This window comes from Sus scrofa, chromosome 1, assembly GCF_000003025.6.
Source record: "Sus scrofa isolate TJ Tabasco breed Duroc chromosome 1, Sscrofa11.1, whole genome shotgun sequence".
NCBI lineage: Eukaryota > Metazoa > Chordata > Mammalia > Artiodactyla > Suidae > Sus > Sus scrofa.
This window is the reverse complement of record NC_010443.5, coordinates 97,604,563-97,625,026: the sequence shown is the minus strand read 5'-3', so window position 1 is coordinate 97,625,026 and position 20,464 is coordinate 97,604,563. Positions and strand designations below refer to the sequence as shown.

The 20,464-nt window shown below is 52.7% G+C and overlaps 1 protein-coding gene across 3 annotated transcripts in view; it reads left to right on the top strand.

Moving 5' to 3' along the window:
* Positions 1-14,734, top strand: part of ZBTB7C (zinc finger and BTB domain containing 7C) — a 404,866-nt gene extending 390,132 nt beyond the window's left edge. For all 3 annotated transcript variants that reach the window (XM_021092801.1, XM_021092808.1, XM_021092798.1), the window contains one exon: positions 11,800-14,734. In XM_021092801.1, the coding sequence (XP_020948460.1) occupies positions 11,800-12,451 (652 nt within the window). In that variant the 3' untranslated portion in view covers positions 12,452-14,734. The remainder of the gene's footprint in view (positions 1-11,799) is intronic.

Here is a 20,464-nt window from a genome sequence, read left to right as displayed (position 1 = left end):
CGGGTTCGATTCCTGGCCTCACTCAGTGAGTCAGGGACCCGGTGTTGCTGTGAGCTGTGGTGTAGGTTGCAGACTGGCTTGGGTCCTGCATTGCTGTGTCTGTGGTGTAGGCCAGCGGCTATAGCTCTGATTCGATCCTTAGCCTGGGCACTTCCATAGCCTGCAGATGCAGCTCTAAAAAGCAAAAAAAAAAAAAAAAAAAAAAAAAAGGAAGAAGAAGAGGAAATGAGGGCCTCAGCAAGCCCTGTAGATCCATGGAAGCCAGTTTGAAACCCCCTAGTGGTGGGCAGCCCCCATTATTTTATTTGGAGCACAGGCAGCATGCCAGGGCTTGTCCTGGGCATATTACACACCCGCTCACCCCTGCCATGGCCTGGAAGATGGGGAGAGGTCATGGCCTTTGTCCACAAATAAGTGATCCGTCTCCCAGGGGCTAGTCAGCCCCTTGTCAGCCCAGATGGAAAGTGGTAGAGCTGAGACTTGAACGCCAGTTCATATATGACAGCAAAATCTGTGACAGGAGACCCTAGAGTCCCCTGTGGGCCTTTCTAGACCTAAAGGATGGGTCTCCTTTCATGTTCTCCCTTTGACTGTCCATGTGGGGAAGAGGGTAACTTTATGCTGTCATAAAAGTTGAAATTTGAGGAGCTCCCCTTGTGGCTTAGTGGTAATGAATCCAACTAGTATCCATGAGGACACAGGTTCGATCCCTGGCCTTGATCAGTGGGTTAAGGATCTGACGTTGCTATGAGCTGTGGTGTAGGTTGCAGAAGCAGCTTGGATCTGGCGTTGCTGTGGCTGTGATGTAAGCCAGCAGCTGCAGTTCTGATGCAGCCCCTAGCCTGGGAATATCCATATGCTGTGGGTGTGGCCCCAAAGAGACAAAAAAAAAAATTGAAATTTGAAATCAGTACATTCTAAGCCTTTCATCATTCCCAGACTCCATCCCCTTCAGAAGGTACACTGTGTCATGTATGCACCTTCTGTACACACAATGTACAAACCTGCACAATCATCAAAACTGATTGATATGATGATGTGGGGTCTGACTGTCTGCTTCTGGGTTTTGATGGGCCTCATTGTGAGGAAATGTGCACCTGTGGTCACTGGTGTGAGGCTGACCTTCCCAGCCATGTCCACAGGCAGGACGGTTCTGGTGAGTGGCCCTACATCAGAGCTTGGTCATTTCCTTGTGTTGGATGTGGATAGAGCCAGGTGGATACCTGCCCTGGGACCATCGTGACTCCTGAGACTGAGTCCTTTCTCCACACTCCCACTGTCCCCATCAAAGAACCCGCCTTGAGAAACCCACACCTGTTGCAATGCTGCTGCTGTCACTGCACAGCCTCTTAGCAGTTTATCCTTAGGGATTGGGGGGAGCTCATTCTTTTGATTTTTCTCAGTGGTCCAAAGCTTTGGTTTTCGAGGTTGCCAGAGAAGGGCACAGGAATATGTTCAGATGGCAGTGGCATTGCGAAAATAGCTCTGCAGGCTCTTCCAGTGACTGTTTCAAAGGACAACACTGATTGTTTCCAAGGTGGCCTTGGCTCTCCTTGCATCTGCTTCTGTAAAGGCAACCCCAGCAGAATCTTCCAGATGCTTCTAGAGCTGACAGTGAAGGGAGAATTTCCAGGTCCCGATGGTCAGGGTCCCCCATATCCAAGGTGTGTCCCCTTCCACCCAATAGGGCTGATCTCAGGCACTCTGCTCCTCTTACCGCCACAGAGCCGCTGGAACCAAAGTCCCTGAGATTCACACCCCCCTCCCTCGAGTGTGAGTCAGCCCCTCACGAATGGCCCTGCCACTCTGATGTTGCCCCACCTCCTACCCCATCTTCTAAATTCACCTAAATACTATAAAGGCTTGACAAAGCACAGGGATAACAGGAGGAAGATACACCAGAGCCCAGTTCAAATTCAAGTGCAGTTCACACCTCTGGAGCCAGGACCTCTCTACAGCCTGTGCCTCCAAGCCCAGTCCCCTGGGAATGACATCAAGACGTGGACACTCTTCACAGTCTGGATCCGAGTCCTGCCATCCGGGCTCTACCCTCCCTGCCTGTCCCTTGAGCAGATGGCTGATGCTGGGGACAGACTTCCCTGCACCCAGGTCTGTGCCTTCAGAGGGATGTGCTGCATCTCAGGGTACCACCCAGTGAGCCCGCCTGGCCCCTGAGTCCCCATCTTCCCTCCCTCCCCCACTCCCCTCCCAGACGTTCCCACACTCAGCTTGCAGTGGGGGCCACTTTGTGCCTGCCTTCCCTCGGGAACGTTTGCAACTTGGTCAGTCAGGACAGTCAGACTTCTCACCCTCTTGACACCAGAACATCGTCTGTGTGGGCCTCCTTGCCCGCTCCCCCATGCTGTGCTGAAGAGGAGGGTCGCATTCCAGAACCCTCCCAGCACATTCCTGCTGATCACTCAGGGCGGCCTCTGTGCCTGCCGGCTCCCCACCCCTCAGGGCCAGGTCAGCCATGGGGCGGTTCTGGCCATCCGGCCCTGTGCCCTCCCCTCCCTCCCGATTTACTCCTGCTCAGCAGCACAACAGCCATCTGCACCCCCAGGCTCTTCCAGCTGAAGCAGCTGCATTCCCACCTCCATCCACAATTCCCCTTGCTCGGTTCCCACGGGGCATTGGCCCTCCGGAGAAAGGTCAGAAAAGCTCTCAGGGTGCCCCCTTCCCAGGGCAGGGATACCCGGAGTCAGGGGAGGTTGGAGAGTCTCTTGGCCTCCTCACCTGCGGACTTTATTTCTCACAGTGAACACGCCCCTCGCCATCACATTCTTCAGAATCACCTGTCTTCCCTCCTGTCCCCTCCCTGGAGCTGCCGTGCAAGATTCTTTACAGCTGGCCTGTCCAGGTTATGGGGGGAGGAGGGTGCAGCCAGGGAGGGGTGCCTGTAACTCTCTCTACAGTCAAGTCCCCTTGCAGCCTTCCCACAGGGACCTCTTTTGTGGCTGACTTCTTCTTCTTATTATTATAATTAAAGTATAGTTGATTTATAATATTCCTTCAACGTCTGCTGTATAGCAAAGTGAGCCTGTCATACATCTATTCTTTTTTTACATACTATCTTCCATCGTCTTCTAACCCAAGGAATGGGATAGAGTTTGCTGTGCTGTACAATAGGACCTCATTACTTATCCATTCTAAATGTAAGAGTTTGCACTACTAACCCCAAACTCCCCATCTCTCCTACTCCCTCCCCCTCCCCCTTGGCAGCCACAAGTCTGCAGCCACAAGTTTGCAGTCTGCACCACCGCCTGTAACACCGCCCTCAGCGGGAGACTCCTTGGCAGCCACTTAGAGCAGCAGCTGCTGCCTCTTTGACTCAGAATTCCCAGAGTCCCTTGCAAGGCTACTCCCTGGGGCTGGACCCCCTCCCCGCCACCCCCTAGAGGCTGAGGGCCCCAGCCCTGCTGCCCTCACGTCCTCCGCTGGGACCCTGTTTCCCTTTCTGGAGCTTGAGTCTTTGCTTAATCACAACTGAGCCTCTGCTCTCTGGCCAGGCCTCCTTTCCTCTCTTCTTGATGCTGACTCTGCTTCCCCGCCCTCCTGAGGCACGTGGAACAACTTACCCTCCCCCTGCAAGGTGTCCCTTTGGGCCAGGCTCTGAGTTATGGCCTTAGATGCCAACTCCCAGCTTGTTCACATGCCCGTGGGAGCATCATTCCTCAAGACTTCAGCAGCCCCAATGTAATAGAGGGGTCTGGGGGTCCTTCTGAACACAGCCTTCATTCTGCGGGTCTCTGAGGATTTGGGGTGCCCCACCATGATGTTGTCAGTTCCTTGGTGTCAGGGAACCTGACCTGTGAGTCAGCTCTAGATTTCAGCCAGTCCCACCAGTTGTCTCACCACTGATGTTTTCACATATGAGACACCCCCGGAGGCTTTCACCAGTCTATGTACCTCTGGCTCCATGCTGTCCCATCCTAGCTCTGGGCACCCCGTGATCCCTTGGACTCCAAGTCCTTATGTTTGCGCTGGAGTCTATGTGTACACTCCCCCAGCCTGGCCCAAGGTCACCACGTTCTTCCTGAGGACGACGGCTGGGTGATGGCCGTCAAGACAGCACATGCTCAGATGGGTCCTGGGCTCTGACTTGGGAGAGAAACAGCTCCAGGACTTAAGGCAGAGGCAGTCTGGACCACAATTCCCCTCAACCCTTCTCATCAGGAGTCTTCTTCTATCCCAGGAAAGTCTGGAAGCCCAGGCCAAAGGCCAGGACTGTGGGGGGTTCCACTAGATGTGGCCCCTAGGATGGTCTTTAAAGAATGGGGAGCATGGGGGCCAGAGAAGACAAGAAGGTATTTGTCTTCTCTGCAGACAGAGGGACACGGCGCACTTAGTGCATCTTTTCCCTGCCCACCCCCATCGCAGGTCCCCCCACTTCTTGTTGCCTCAATCCCAGCCATCACCATCACCAACAGGGCCTATGAAGATCTCAGAAGAGTCTTAATTGCTCCCGTCCCTCCACATCAGTCCTTGGGTGTAGGCAGCCTTTCAGGGGAACTCCTAGAGAGCATGGTTGGGCAGTCTTCCTTCCCAGAACCCCTGCATCCCCTATACCCCCTGCACCCCATCCTCAACCCGGCTCTCACAGGTGCTCTAGCCATGTCTACAGGACACATAATGAAGGCAAGGAACTGCAAAACCTGAGAAGAAACCAGCCCCCAAGACAACAAAGTTTCCACAGAGGCCTGGAGAAAGGGATGGGCAAGCTCTGTCCCCTGAAAAGTCAATCCCTGATGAGCCGCGATCTCCCCAATTTCCCCTACCGACATCCCACAAAGGCTGCACCTTTTAGCCTCTGCCCCTGCCCCAGTGCCAGGTAAACGCTGATAGCTCCATGCCGCCGGCCCCGCTGTCAGCTCTCCAAACAAGGCCAGGAGACTGGCTTTTTTATTTTTTTTCTTTTCCGTATTTTCTTTTTAGTCCTCCCACTCCTGGCAGCACTGGGGACCTTATTAAGATAATGCAATGTCATTAGCCACGGCAGCAGGAAGAGAATTTGTCTCAGGCCATCAGGTTACCAAGAAGTCTGGGTGGATGGTGCTGGGAAAGCCTTATCGGCCCTGGAGCCTCCGTGGAGGCGGAGGACCCCAGGCCCTTTCCTTTCACTCGGGGGAATGAGATCATGAAGACTAGCTCATCTTTCCCGAACATGAGCTCGCCAAGCTGGAAGGGGGAATGCCGAGCCAGCTTGGGTGCCTGTGGCCTGAGAGGGGGCCCCTGGGGCAGGCTTCAGGGAGAAGATGATGGGCCAGGGGACAAGGCGAGGGAGGAGCATGTCAGATTGGGGGTTGGGGAGCTCTGAGAAGTAGCCCCGCACCAGCAGCTCATGATCATGAGCACCCACTGGACCTTGAGTGGTGAGCAGCGGGCAGAACACCAAGGTCTCTGACAGCTTCTTATCTGAGCAGGTGCTGGTACCCTTCAAGGGTACAAGGGCGGGACGAGGGCCGAGAGACCAGGGCCTGGCACTCACTCATCGATGCTGCCTGAGGACATGGAGCCCAGCGTCTCCTGGGGACCACGGTCCCTTGGGGCCCCAGCTTTAGGACCTACCCCTAACCAGTTGTGTGACTGTAACCAAGTCTCCTTCCCTCTCTGGGCCTCTGTTTCCCCACGTGGAACAGGAGAGAGTTGGATCAGGTGCCCCCTAAGCTCGCACCCATGTTATGACTCCATGTATTGCCCAAGATCAGAAAGTTCTGGACATGTTATGGCACCACTCTTTGTCTCTGCTTCCTCATGAGAGTGATGGATCTGCCAAGTTCACGGGCTTTAGCAAGAAAAACCTAGCTGGAGTTCCCATCATGGCTCAGCAGTTAACGAATCTGACTAGCATCCAGGAGGACACAGGTTTGATCCCTGTCCTTGCTCAGTGGGTTAAGGATCCGGCATTGCCGTGAACTGTGGTGTAGGTCACAGACGCAGCTTGGATCTGGTGTTGCTGTGGCTGGGGTGTACACTGGCAGCTGTAGCTCCGATCCAGCCCCTATCCTAGGACCCTCCATAGGCCGGGGGTGTGGCCCTAAAAAGCAAAAAAGCAAAAACAAAAACAAAAACAAAAAAACACCTAACTGCCTGGCACACAGTTAGGATTAGTACTGACAGGAACATCCCTGAGCCTGGATTCCTTTTCTGCACCCGCCAGGGGCCAATGCTCCTTGTTCCTGCATTTCCTGCCTCCTGCATCATCTTGCTGTCTAAGTCTTCTGACAAGACAAGGGCCCCAGGAGCTGGGGACATGGGGGAGGCTCCACAGGCAAGAGGGGCAGCCAAGGGAAACATCACATTCCCTGCCCTGGGAATGACAGAAAATAAAGGCAGCAAGGGCGGCCTCTGAACAAGTGTTCCCATCTGCCAGGAGTGCTTGTGTGGCTGAGTCAGGGTCACAGAGGGCAGACAGGGAGACTAGTCCCCCCAGAGCTCAGGACTCACCGGGAGGGCAATGGTGATACACATGGGGCCATTAGGGACACTGACACATCCTCCTCTGTCGCTCCCTCCTCATCCCTGGGGTGACCTGCCTTGGGGTGCAGTATTCAGGTGCTCTGAAAGGTCAGGGTGAGACCCTGGGGGGCATGGGGAAGGGTTTATGAAGGACTGCACTTGGGTTTGACCTTGAAAGATCAGGGGGATGGAAGCAGTCTGCAAGAGTAAACTCAGAGATGAAGGATGTGGGTGCAGGGAGGAGGCGGCGGGGAGTGGGGGCCCCCCAGCTGGAGAGGAAGGAGCGCCCAGGCTGGCGTCTATGCTTGGACATCTGGTGGGAACCTGAGGATGGAGCCTGGTGTCCAAACACAAAATATGCACAGAAGGGGGAAAGGAGCCAGGGTTTACCAGCATCCATCCCATAATATGGCAGGCTCTGTGCCAGGGGGGCCAGCAGTCCAGCTCACGCCAGCACATATTCACAGATGCAGAGCTGACCAGAGCACGTCCTGCTGGGGGAAGAGCGTGTCCTTGTGGTATGTAGGTACAGTACTATGGGGAAAGATGGGGGCTGACAAAGGAGATGGATGATCATTTCTTTTGTTTATTGAGATATATTTGACATATCATACTGTATAAGTTGGTATCCAATGGTGATGATTTGCTCTGCATATATACACTGTGAAACAAGTGCCGCAATCACGTTGGTTAACACACCCATCACCTCCCTTAGTTACCTTGTGTGCGCGGTGAGAGCATTTAAGCTCTATTCTCCTAGCAACTTTCAAGGAGACAACACAGTATCGTTAGCTGAAGTCACCAGGGGCCCTCAGATCTTAGTCCTCTTAAAACTGGGAAGGGTGAGCTGGTAAGGAGACTTGAAACCATGCCGAGGGGTGAGTTAGCACGTGGGCCATTGGATGGTGGGAGACCCCAGGGAAGATTTTAAGGGAGACCACTGGATCCCCAATCCTGAAGGAAAGTGACTAAGAGCTCAGCGCCTGAGAGTCAGGCTGGAACATTCCAACTTCATTCATGCTGCTTCTGCCAGCAGATCAGATGCGTAAAAAAACAAGGGTTGAAGAGCCATAATAGATGAAGCCAACCAGCCAGAAAAAGATTCAGTAGTAACCCATTACCCAGATGCAAACACTCTCTGAAAATGGTGCAGCCCAGCCTGTGTTGCTATGGCTCTAGTGTAGGCTGGAGGCTACAGCTCCGATTCGACTCCTAGCCTGGGAACCTCCATATGCCGCAGGTGCGGTGCTAGAAAAGACAAACACACACACACACACACACACACACACACACACACACACACACACAAAGAATGTTTATATATGTATGACTGGGTCACTATGCTGTACAGCAGAAATTGACACAACATTGTAAATCAACTCTAATTAAAAAAAAAAATCTTCAGAAGAGCTTGCAAACAAACCATGCCCTAGTTAGTCCTCTAAGTTCCTCTGTCCCTCACCAGCTGATAACTTTGGGAAAGCTGTCTGACTTCCTGGAGGCCCCAGCTCTTCCTCAGTCCAAGTGAGGAAATTATTGCAGGTGTGTGGAATCAAATTCACTCAAACCCAGATTCTCCTATCTAGCCTTAGGTTCAACTCTGCACAGAGAGGTTAAGTCACTTACCTAAAGGTCGCCCAGCAAGTTGGGGGGGTGCAGGGTCTGCAGCTGGAACAGGGGCTCCCACACCCTTAATGGGGACCCCTCTCCTGCACTATGCCTTGCCTCTGAATAATGCCCTTCCAGGCCACTGAGAGTGTGTATTCTCCTGTCCAGAGCAGGCGCTCAAGGTGAGAAAGTTATAGCCACCTTCTCAGCACTTTTCACACACTTGGGCCAAACACCGCTGAAGTGTGATTTATTTTAGCTGCCCTAATGAAAAGCTCAGGAGAAGCAATGCATATTTAAAGCAGGCCCTTGACATTTGAAGATTTACCATTTGCACTGTCCATTATTTGAGAGTGACCCTCGGGTCAACTATTAAATATACGTAATCATGATTTTTTGATTAAATAATTATTTTTTATTGAGGTAGAGTTGATTTATAATATCATGTCAGTTTCAGGCGCATGGCACAACGATCCAGTTATATGTATATATATATTCTTCTTCAAAGTCTCAGCCCCTATAGGGCATCACAAAATACTGAGTATAGTTCCCTGTGCTATAGAACAGGTCCTCGCTGGCTCTCACTCCCCTACGTAGTAGTGTAGTAGCGTGTATATTGTTGATCCCAACCTCCTAATTCATCCCTCCCTCTTCCTTTCCCCTTTGGTAACCATAAATTTGTTTTCCATGTCTGTGAGTCTTTTTTCTGTTTTGTTTTTTGGTTTTTTGTTTTGGGGGAGTTTTGCTTTTTTGTTTGGTTAGTTGGTTTGTTGTTGTTCTTGTTTGCTTTTTAGGGCCACATCCATTGCAATATGGAAGCTCCCAGGCTAGGGATCAAATCAGAGCTTCAGCTGCCGGCCTACACCACAGCCACAGCAACACGGGATCTGAGCCACATCTGTGACCTATACCACAGCTCACTGCAACACCAGATCCCCCACCCACTGAGCAAGGCCAGGGATTGAACCCAAGTCCTCATGGATACTAGTGAGATTCATTTCTGCTGCGTCACAATGGAAACTCCTTTTTGGAAACAAGTTCATTTGTATCTTTTTTTTTTTTTTCAGATTCCACATATAAGCAATATCGTATGATATTTGTCTTCTTCTGTCTGCCTTACTTCATTTAAGATGATAATCTCTAGGTCCATCTATGTTGCTGCAAATGGCATTTTTACATGCTTTTTAAGGCTGAGTAATATTCCATTGTATATATGTACCACATTTTCTTAATCCATTCATCTGTGGATGGGCATTTAGGCTGCCTCCATGTCTTGGCTATTGTAGATAGTGCTGCTACGAACACTGGGGTGCCTGTATCTTTTCAAATTATAGTTTTCTCTGGATATATATACTCAAGAGTAGGACTGCTGGATCATATGATAGCTCTGTTTTTAGTTTTTTGAAGGAACCACTATAATAGTGATTATGTAATTACGTAGTAGTGATTTTTTTAAAAATCGACCTTATAAGTTTATGGTGAGAACTGAACGAGATGATGTATTTGAAGCCCCACCAGTTACTCTCAGCTCAGGCCTCCACCAGGCCCCAGTGAGAATGTGAATCCCACAGCCAGTGAGTGAGCCTAGCCAACCACCTAGTACCAGTGTTTCCATCAGAGCCTGAGCAAATGTGTGGCATTAGGACACGTTCCTCGGGACTGTACAGCATCACTCTAAGGGTACAGAGAGCACTCTGCACCCCACCCCTAAATTTCCACACAGGTCCCAGTGCAGTGGTGAGGAAAGAGCCCTGGACTGTTCTAGTCCCAGCTCTGCCATTAACCTCATGGTGACCTTAGCGACTTCCCCTTCTGGGCCTCAGTTTGCCCATCAGCCAAGGGAAGGCTTAACCTAGGCCCAAGGCTTAACCTAGCAGCATCTGGCAACTTGTTTGAAAAGCAAATTCCCTGCTCTCCTCCCCCGGCCCCCAACCAGAGACCCACTGACTCAGGCTGTTGGGAGTGGGGCCCAGCACTCTGTGTTTTATCAGACCCTGATAATGACTTTGATAATGGTCATCAGGTTTGAGACCCACTGGCCTGGATGCTCTCTAAGGCCCCTTCCTACTCAACAATCCAATGACCTGTGGGTTACAGACACCATACAAGCAGCATGCTGGCTGGGGGGAGGGGGCGGTTCATGGGATGCCGCAGCAGGGCACTGTACAGCCTAGGGGCAGCTGGTGGGTTGTGGGAAGGGCAGGGACAGGAAGAAGGGAGGGCGTGTGGACACCAGGCAGCCTCAGGCAGCAGTGCTGGCTTCCTCTTCCCTGCCCACCCCACTCTCCATTCCCCCATCTCCCAGCTGCCCCCGCCCCCGCCCCGAGCGAGTGCAGGGAGGAACAGATCTGTCCTCTTGGTCCTTCTCCCCTGATCCCTGTAATGTACACAGGAAGGTCCATTTGTCTCCTGCCGCGCCCCTGGGGAATTAGTTGGAAAATGAGAACCAGTGAGACCTCTAGTGGCCGGGGTGGGGGAGACACCAGACACCAGGACCTGCTCCTGCTGTCCTGGGTTTATGTTGAGTGTGGTTTAAATCTGGCCATTTTAGGGCGGTTGCCTGGGCTCCACATCTGCTCTAACCTCCAACCCGAGCCAAAAATTACAGGCCACCACTCCACCCAAGCCACACCTGCGGGAGGTTGGAAACAGCTTCCTGGCCTGCCGGGCCTAGTCAGGGAAGGCTGCAGAAGGATCCTGAGAGTTCTCGCAGCCCAGCTGACTCTACCTTGGCCAGGCTGAAAGGCTCCTTTAGCTGGCTTATGCAGCCTTCAGTATTTATGAAAACAACCCTGTGATGTCAGTTTTCCTTTCAAGCCCCCCCACCTCGCCCCTCAGAGGAGTGTTGAATCTAGCTCAACACAAACCCAAATTCTCCCCCATCAGCCCTGGACCACAGGAATTGACATCGAGCACTAGGTTCAGCTCTGTGCAGAGAGGTTAAGTAAGTCACCTGAGGTCACCCAGCACACGGGTGCGGTGGGTCTGCAGCTGGATCAGGGGCTCCCACACCCCCCTAGGGGGGAGCCGCACCCCCACCTCATACCTTACCTCTGAATAATACCGCTTAAACCCTGAAAAGCTGTGCCCTCGATTAGGCTGCATTCTTGTTGCACCTGGCTCTTTTGTAAGCCCTGGAATTGTCTGCAGACAAAGAGGAGAGCCCAGGGCCGGGGCTAAAAACCACAATGCAGGAGACTTGAACAAGGTGTGCCAGGTCCCCAAAGCCTCCCAGATTAGTGCTGAGGGCAGACAGGTCTCAACAGCCCAGGGGCTGGAATGGGACCAGGGCGAACCTGGAGGGAAGACCCCATTGCCTGGAGAGAGTGGACGTGAAATGAAGGCGCATGCCAGTATCAGAAGCGGTAGCCCCATTGGCGGACTAATGAAAATAGTTTTCGGGGGCATATGTCCCAGCAAGTCTATTTTCCAGTCTAGGAGACAGGACCTGGTAGAGTGGCTGCTTCATTACTCTGACCTTATTGACAAAGACCCTCTGGAGTGGCAGGAGCCTTTCAGGACCCAGCTCCTGCTCTGCTCTCTAATTCAGGGAAGGAGCCACAGCTGTTTTAGGGTGGCACAGTAGCTGGAGGTTAAATCCTAGGGGTCCCATTCCTGGAAATTGACACCACGGGCAGTAGGGAGCCTTAGCCAGTTCTGGAGGAAGGGGAGTAAAGAGTGTGGAGTGGCTTCCGGGTTTCCCCACCAATTGACTCGGGTTCTGCGTTGCAGGCAGGACAAGCTGAAGATCCACATGAGGAAGCACACGGGCGAGCGGCCCTACCTGTGCATCCACTGCAATGCCAAGTTCGTGCACAACTACGACCTCAAGAACCACATGCGCATCCACACGGGCGTGCGGCCCTACCAGTGCGAGTTCTGCTACAAGAGCTTCACGCGCTCCGACCACCTGCACCGCCACATCAAGCGCCAGAGCTGCCGCATGGCCCGGCCCCGGCGCGGCCGCAAGCCTGCCGCCTGGAGGGCCGCCAGCCTGCTCTTCGGGCCTGGGGGCCCGGCCCCGGAGAAGGCGGCCTTCGTGATGCCGCCAGCGCTGGGCGACGTGGGCGGCCACCTGGGCGGGGCCGCCGTGTGCCTCCCCGGTCCCAGCCCAGCCAAGCACTTCTTGGCAGCGCCCAAGGGCACGCTGAGCCTGCAGGAGCTGGAGCGCCAGTTCGAGGAGACGCAGATGAAGCTGTTCGGGCGCGCTCAGCTCGAGGCCGAGCGGAACGCGGGGGGCCTCCTGGCCTTCGCGCTGGCCGAGAACGTGGCCGCCGCGCGGCCCTACTTCCCGCTGCCCGACCCTTGGGCCGCGGGCCTGGCCGGCCTCCCCGGGCTCGCTGGCCTCAACCACGTGGCCTCCATGTCTGAAGCCAACAACTAGGCTGGTCCTCGGTCAACCCCAGCCCTGCTTCCCTGTCCAGTTTTCCCTTCCAGGCCCACCCGCCCCATCCAATGGGTTTGAACTTTATATTTCAAAATCACAAAAGAAAAAGGAAAAAAATACCAGCAGCCCTGATATTTTCTGGGCCTCCTGAGGCAGCTGCCTCCCTTTTGCTGGTGTCTGAGATGGGCATCTCCTCCCAGCAGGCCTGACCTCTCCCTGGCTGACTCTCTGCCCTCACGCGGAAACCTACAAGGGCCCAGGCCACAGAGGGGGCCCCAGGCTGTGTGCCTGGGAGCACTTTGGAGCTGGGTGAGGCTAGATGGAGGAGGTGGTTTGGTCAGAGGCAGGGGGATGGAATGGGGTTGAAGGTCAGGCCCTGAGGCACACATCTGGTGAGCCCCACTCTCTGTGACAGAGGTCCTGCTAATCCTGTGCCCTTAAGTCATTGTTCCAGTTTCCAGCAGCCCTGGGATATTTAGGGGAAAGTTCCTATTGGCAGGGAGACCTCCTGGAGTCAGGAGCAAGGCTCCTGGAGTCCTGGCCCGTTCTTCCCTCCCTGTCCTGTGACCTTGAACAAGTCAGCCCTGGGTACCCCAGTTTCACCCTGCTGGGAAAAGGGGCTGGTGATTTCATTTCCTTTCTACCATCCACCCCTACACTTCTACATGCCCACCCCTCCCAAAGAGAAGCCTTGAGAGGGTTGCAGCTTTGCCCTCCTAATGTCCCTGGTTACCCTTTCTGTCTTACTGGGCTTAGTTGTGTGACATCCACCTCTACGTTAGCACAGGTGAGAAATGTGGCCAAACTCAACAGGGGTGGCAGAGGGAGAGGGCTGGAGTGGGGCTTGTCCACAGCTCCCAGGCAGCTTTGGGGAGCTCCAAATCCTCCCCTCTCCTCTGGGCAGGCCTCTGTGCATGTCTGGGGACATTTAGCATTGTCCCCACTTCCACAGGCTCCCTCCAACGCCATAAGGAGTCTTGCAGGACTCCTGGAGTCAGTATAGAAGGTATGGGGACCACTTCTTAACACCTGGCAAACGCCTCCATCTACCTGATCTCTGCCTGGGAACAGACAAAACGACCAGCTACCCAGATATCTGTTTGCTTTCTAGTTTTGTGGGCTTCTCAGGACTTTGGCATTGCTGTGTTTGAACACCCTTAACGTTGCCCCCCACCTCCATCCCCTGGCGAGGAAGTTGGGTGACTGGTGTGGGGAGTCAGAGCCTGGCTCCAGCCTGGGATGGAGGGCTCTGAGCAAGGGCTGTCCGCACACTCTCCAGTGTGGAGCAGATCCTGAGAAAGAAGACGACTCTGCTAACCCAGTGCCTTCCTGGTCTCTCCCTTTGCTGCCCTTCCCTCCCTTTTCTTGCTGAGTTTTGCTTTTGTTTCTCAGTAGCCCCGAAGCCTCTGCATGGATGTCCCAGGGCTAGTGTCCCCATCCAGGAGCTGTGGGCACAAGAGACTTCGGCTCTTCCTATAGCCTTGGCTTCTTCCCCGAACAAACACGCACACACAAAACAAAAAGGCCAGAGAAGACCCCAGACTCTGTCGCTCTGCCAGCCCCCTCCGAAAAGACCTCTGACTCCACACAGCACCAGACGCCCTGACGGCCAGAGGGGACTGCTGCGGACACCCTCCTGTCCTCAGATGCCATCTGTCTGGGCAGTTGCCGCTCAGATTCCCATCTCCGTTTCTGACGCTCGCTTCTGGGACCCACCAGCCAGCATGCCCATGTTCCCCCCCACCCCCACCCCATCAGCCAAGGGAGTGGGGCTGACCCAAACTTTAAAACGAGGAAAAAACCCGATTTGAATCCAGTGGTGTTGGGGCTTTGGTTTTTATTTTGTAAAGGTAATGACTTCTTATAAACTCAATTTTTCAGATGACTGATTTGTTCTTTCTGTTTTCTCTTGGCTGCAGTTTGGAGTTGTACATTGTAAAATATCCAAAGATGTTGAGTACTGTATGATCAAGAACTTGAAGCAAATGGGTCATGGGGGGCGGGCAGGGGTGGTTGTGTTTTGTTTTATGTCCCACCCCATTCCCCCCCCTTTTTGGATGTTTCGATTTCCCTGTCTGTGGGAGGACTTTGGAATTTTTTCTATTTATAGCTCTTTTTTTATGTGATTGCTTTATGTAAAATGACACTCAACAAAAGTTTGCCTTAGTGTTTCAAGGGACAATCTTCCATAACTTTGGTTGCACGCCGCATCCTGCTGAGAAAAACTCTCAGTTAATTTTCTGGCCTATTTATTAAACAGTATTCATTGACTTGATTAAATTATGCTGAGAGTGGCCCTTCTGTGAGAGGTGACAGCCACCAGACAATCGGTAGACCTTCGTGGCTTAAGATTTTTGACAGTTGGGTCACAGATTTATAAAGACACCTTTATGGAAAAAAAAATCCACAAATCTTTGATTCTTATTCAATAATAGGAGGGACAGCATTTTAAGGGAGAAAAAAGCCACATTTACTCAGCTCCCAAGGTTCCTGTTGTCATTGTAGGTGTCAGTGGGGGGTTAGGTTGTGAGGAGACCAGAACTCAGGTGGTCCCCTGCCTTTTTTGATTTGTGAGGCTCTCCTTGATCATAAGCTTTGGGGCACCTGTGACACTGAGTTGGAGGGGTGTGTGTGTGTGTGTGTGTGTGTGTATGTGTGTGTGTCCACATGTGCGGGTGCAGCCTGTGGTGCGTGAGCAAGGGAGAGCAGAAGGGCTGCTGATTTTTTTAACACATCCATACTACCAGCTCCCTGGCTTGTCATCCAGAGCGGCCTCGGGCTGGCCCTGCTACCCTCTCAGTCTTCTTCCTTTCATTCCCTGGCACTGGAGTGGAACTTGCTCACCTGACCCTCGCTCCCAAACAGGGAATGCTAGACCCTGAAGGAGGGGAGGGAAGTATACTGCTGTCATTGAATGAGGTCAGCTCAACTCAGGTCGACCCAGAGCACAGACTCTTTGAGTAACCCTGGTCTTTGAACTCTGCTTTCTGTATAACCAAGGGTTAACCCCAAGCCACTTTTCTGTGTTCAGATCCCCTTTCTTGCCATGGTAAGTGCTCTTATAAACCTAACGCAGCATTTCTCAGTATGGGAGAAAGAACTGGTCTAGGTTTGGACTCCAATCCATGTCCTCAGGCTAATCGCTCCTCTACCTTGGTCCTCGCTCTCATAGCAAAGGAGATGGAGTTTCTCCAAGAAACTCAGAAACTCGGAGCCTCGCCAAGTTTTCTACCCAAACACCCCTCAGCAGAGGGGGCCAGCTAGTTAGGGAAATGGGAACTGAATTCTCAAGAAATAGCCTGAAGCAACCTTCCTGAAGTATGAGACACCTCTGAAGTCTCATGTTCTGGTGTTGACACTGATGCTTCTACATTCTGTTACATAATCGGCACGCATGTGTATGAATATAAAACTACTGTCTTCAGCATAACTTGCCTTTTCCCCAGGGTCTTCTACCAAGGCCAAGGTGGCCCTTGGTTACCCTGGAGCTTTGAGAGGCCCCAAGCTCATGGCTGACTCAGGGCTTGGGGTGATGCATGGCCCAGTGCAAGAATCCAGCAGCTTGTCAGGATTCTGCTCAGCTCAAGTATTCTAGAATCACCGGGTCCTCATTTTGGGGGTCAGTGTCCAATGAGGGCCAGAGGGGAAGGGAAGTGGGCCCACCAGGCTCTGACCTCTGGGGGCTTTGAGCGTATCATGTGGTAAAGTTGGCTCTAGTCCTGGCCAGGCAGCTGTTTCACAGAGGCATACAGGACATGGCTTATTCCTTGGACCCCAACATGCTGAGGGAGTTGGGGCACTGACAGCAAAGGGAACTTCAGTTGGGGATAAGAGACAGGAAAGGGGATGAGGCCACTGAGGACAGGCCATAGAAGCAGGTGCATCTTACCTGGGAGAAGAAGCCTTAAGATACATTAGAACATGGCATTCCCGTCCCGGCTCAGCAGAAACGAACACGATTAGTATCCATGAGGACTCGGCTTTGATCCCTGGCTTTGTTCAGTAGGTTAAGGATCCCACGTTGCCATGAGCTGTGGTGTAGGTCGCAGATGTGGCTTGGATCCAGCATTGCTGAGGCTGTGGTGTAGGCGGGCAGCTACAGCTCTGATTCAACCCCTAGCCTGGGAACTTCCATTTGTCTTGGGTGCAGCCCTAAAAAAACAAATAAAATAAAATAAAGTAAAATACAATAAAATAAAACAAAATAACGAAACATTAGAACAGGACTTGGAATTGCAAAAGTTCTGTCAGGTAGAGGAAGGATCTTACCAAAAGTGTGGCCAAGGCAAACCAGTAGGAGAGAGATTCCAGGAGACAGCTGGGTGCCTAAACGAAGAAAAATAACTTCCTAACGTGTGGAGTTGTCCTAAAGAGGAACAGGCCCCTTGCGAGGACAAAGCTCTTAGTCAATGGAAGGCTTTAGCATTACCTTTCCAGAATGAGATTCCTGCATGGAAGGAGGGCTTTCTAGATGGCCTGTCTCTTGGGTCCCTTCCATCTGATTTGTGGAAAGGAACATCTGTATCCTCATATGACCGTGGATGGAGGACTGTGCCAGGGAAAGTAGGTGACAAGTGAGAAAGATGAGTTGGGACACATTCACAAAGCTCAACTTGGTGGCTTCTGGCTGCCTGCTGCCCCCAGCCCGCTTCCTGCTCACCTACAGCAACTTAGAACCAGAGAAATAGGACTCTGTGTAGAAGAGGCTCTGATTTATTTTGAGGCCCAGGATAAGTGACAGAAGAATGATACTGAGCCAACAGGAAGTAAGACTGTCTCTCATCTCAGGACTTCATCTGGGCCCAAGGCCTGCCCTTGCCGGGGAGAGCCAAGGTCTCCATTCTCAGGGCCTCGGAGGTCCCTGCTCCTCCCTGGCACGGCTCTCCACAGACCCCACCCTCCTCTCTTGTGACCTTGTCAGCTCTTCCAGCCTTAGGCTCCTCTGAGCATTTCCAGAGACAGACACACCCGGGTTTCCCCTTCTGTGCACTTTCCCCTCTGAAAGCAGGTGGAGTGAGGGCTTCTTGCGGCGGAAATTGAAAGCAGGGAGCAGGGAGGCTGCCTGGGCCAGTGCCCTCATCTGAAAAGTCTGTCACTCAGCCAGGAGCAGAGTCGGGAAGGGTCCCACGGGAGGGAAATGCCAGCTATATGCAGAGGGTGAGGGTTCTCCAGGGACCCGGGACAAATTCTGGAATCAAGATGTTTGTATCCAGTGCCCCCGCTTCTCTCGGTGCCCCTCCCCCCTCCACTGCCCTTCAGGATGTGGGTGCTCTCTCTTCCCTTTGCCTTCTGGGAGGTCCAAACCCAGAGAGGAAGCACCACCATCAGGAGTGGACATGACTCACAGGCTCCCTCTTCTGGCCACTGCAGCCCCTGCTCTCCGTTCAAGGTGGCCAGCAAAGCAGTTAACAGGCCCCAAGCAGCCAACAAGGGTGGCCCATCTGGACAGAAGATCTTAAAATCAGACCAGTGGGCAGGCACCAGCCAGCCTAAGCCTTCCAGCCCTCCCACCTCTCCCCTCCCTGCTTCAGGCACTGGAGGGGGAAGGGGATGCAGGAAGCGATCAAAGAGCCTCTTCCCTCCTTCCAGGCTTGAAGCACTGAGGACTGAGTCAAACATGCATTTCCAGCAATTGATGGAGAGAGGACTCCCTGGGGAAGCCCTGCTCATTTTCCCACACCCTGGACAGGGGTGGCTGTGACCTTGAGGGGCAGCCCCCCTCCCCCCACCCCCACCAGGCCCAGCCAAAAAATATGGGCCCAGAAACGCTCTGTCCAATAAGGCCAAGATATCTCAAATCTGGGCAATCCTGGACAACCTCAAAACTGATCACTTTATCTGCAGCCAGACATGCACACATACGACAGGCACGCGCATGCGCGAGTGTGCACGCACACACACACACACACACAGTCATCAGACTAATGAGACACAGGCTGATGTCATCCTTCCTTGTAACAATAGGTGACCCGACAGGGCACCCATAGGACCCAGCATAGCCCTTTTCCCCACAAATCTCCCTGCTAGAATATTTATAACACACACTGTCATTTTTATCCTCGTGGTTCCTCTATTTCACCATGAACTCTGATCCTTGACAACTAGAGCAAAAGGATAAACAAATCGGTTTCTGGAATAAGGAAGGAAGACAGGGTGAATCAGACCCTTTTCCCATGTTCCTCTAGAAGTGAATAAATGAAGCACAAACCCTCTGAATAACATAAGTCCTTCGGCCCCAGGAGACCCTTACCTCCATCCATCAGTGGGCTCTTTCCCCATTTGTATCGGTCATGGTTCTTAAGACTAACACCAGACCCCATCCCAGGTAGCTGAAGTAGAAAAGGTAATTATTAAAGGTAATTATTAAAGGAAATTAAGTCCCCAATTGAAACAAGAAACCATGGAGTCAGGCTTGCAGGGCCACACCTCTCAGCAATGCCAGATCCTTAACCCACTGAGCGAGGCCAGGGATCAAACTCACAACCTCAGGGTTTCTTAGTCAGATTTGTTTCTGCTGCGCCACGACGGGAACTCCTTGAGAAGGTAGTGTTCCATAGTTCCTAGGCTTGGGGAGGGTGAAACAGTGCAAGATGTTTGTCTGTTTGTTTGTTTATTTATGTCTTTTTAGGACCACACCTGTGGTGTATGAATGTTCTCAGGCTGGGGAGGGTGAAACCGTGTAGGATGTTTGTTTGTTTATGTCTTTTTAGGGCCACACCTGTAGCATGTGGAAGCTCCCAGGCTAGGGGTCAAATTGGAGCTACAGCTACAGGCCTACGCCACAGCCACAGCATCGCCAGATCTGGCCACATCAGTGACCCACACCACAGCTCTCATCAATGCTGGATCCTTCAGCCACTGAACAAGGCCAGGGATCCAACCTGAGTCCTCATGGATACTAGTCGGGTTCGTTACCACTGAGCCACAACAGGAACACCACATTCAGTTGTGCAGGTTGCAGACTGCATAACATCACTTTTGAAGAGGTGCCATTCACACCCTAGACAGGTTTGTGTATTTGTTATAACAGGTACTGGGTTTCCACATCATATTGATTTCCAAGAGGATGGGCAGTAAAGTGTCTGGAAGGGGTGTCCTTGTCCAAAATTTGCCCAGAGTCTACGGCCTGGAAGCCAGGAACCCAGGAACAACTCCAGACCACACTGTGGCCGGTGGTTCCAGCAGAGATGTGATGATTACTTATGCTGCTGTTGATGGGGATCATGACAGGCCCAGACCCCTTAGCTCACCCCATTATACACCAGCCCCAGGAGACTGGGACTCCGCCCCGTGGCCCACTCTCTACCACCCTGCTTCCTAGAAAACAGATTCCACATGTCTGGACCTCCTCCCGTTGCTCTGGTGTTGGTGCGTCTGACTGGAAGAGCTCAGGCCCCACGCCTCGGCCTAACTGCAGCCCAAGTGGGGAAGCGAGCTTCTGGCTTCTGCCTTGAGCGAGAAGATCCATGATGGGAACTCTCCAACCAGAGGAAGTGCTCCAATAACGTGGGCGGCCTCAGAACCTGGCACAGATCCCTGCAATATTTTGCAAAGGAGAGGCTCCAAGTTCAAAGTGACAACAGAGTGAGAATAAGGCTGGAGGGTGAGCTCCAGCAGAGTGAGGGCTACAGGCCCCATCTGCTGACTCCTGGTCCCCATTAGAAGCTGAGGCCCAGAATGAGGCAAGGACCCGGGACTGGGAGCAGAAGTCTGTTTAGACAAAGCTCTTACTGGCGATTTCCTCCAGACATCTCAACTCTCTACAGCTCTGCTAAGCATTCTACACAGGCATTCCTGTCGTGGCTCAGTGGTAATGAACACGACTAGTATCCATGAGGACTCAGGTTGGATCCCTGGCCTTGTTCAGTGGCTGAAGGATCCAGCATTGATGAGAGCTGTGGTGTAGGTCACTGATGTGGCCAGATCTGGCGATGCTGTGGCTGTGGCGTAGGCCTGTAGCTGTAGCTCCAGTTTGACCCCTAGCCTGGGAACTTCCACATGCTACAGGTG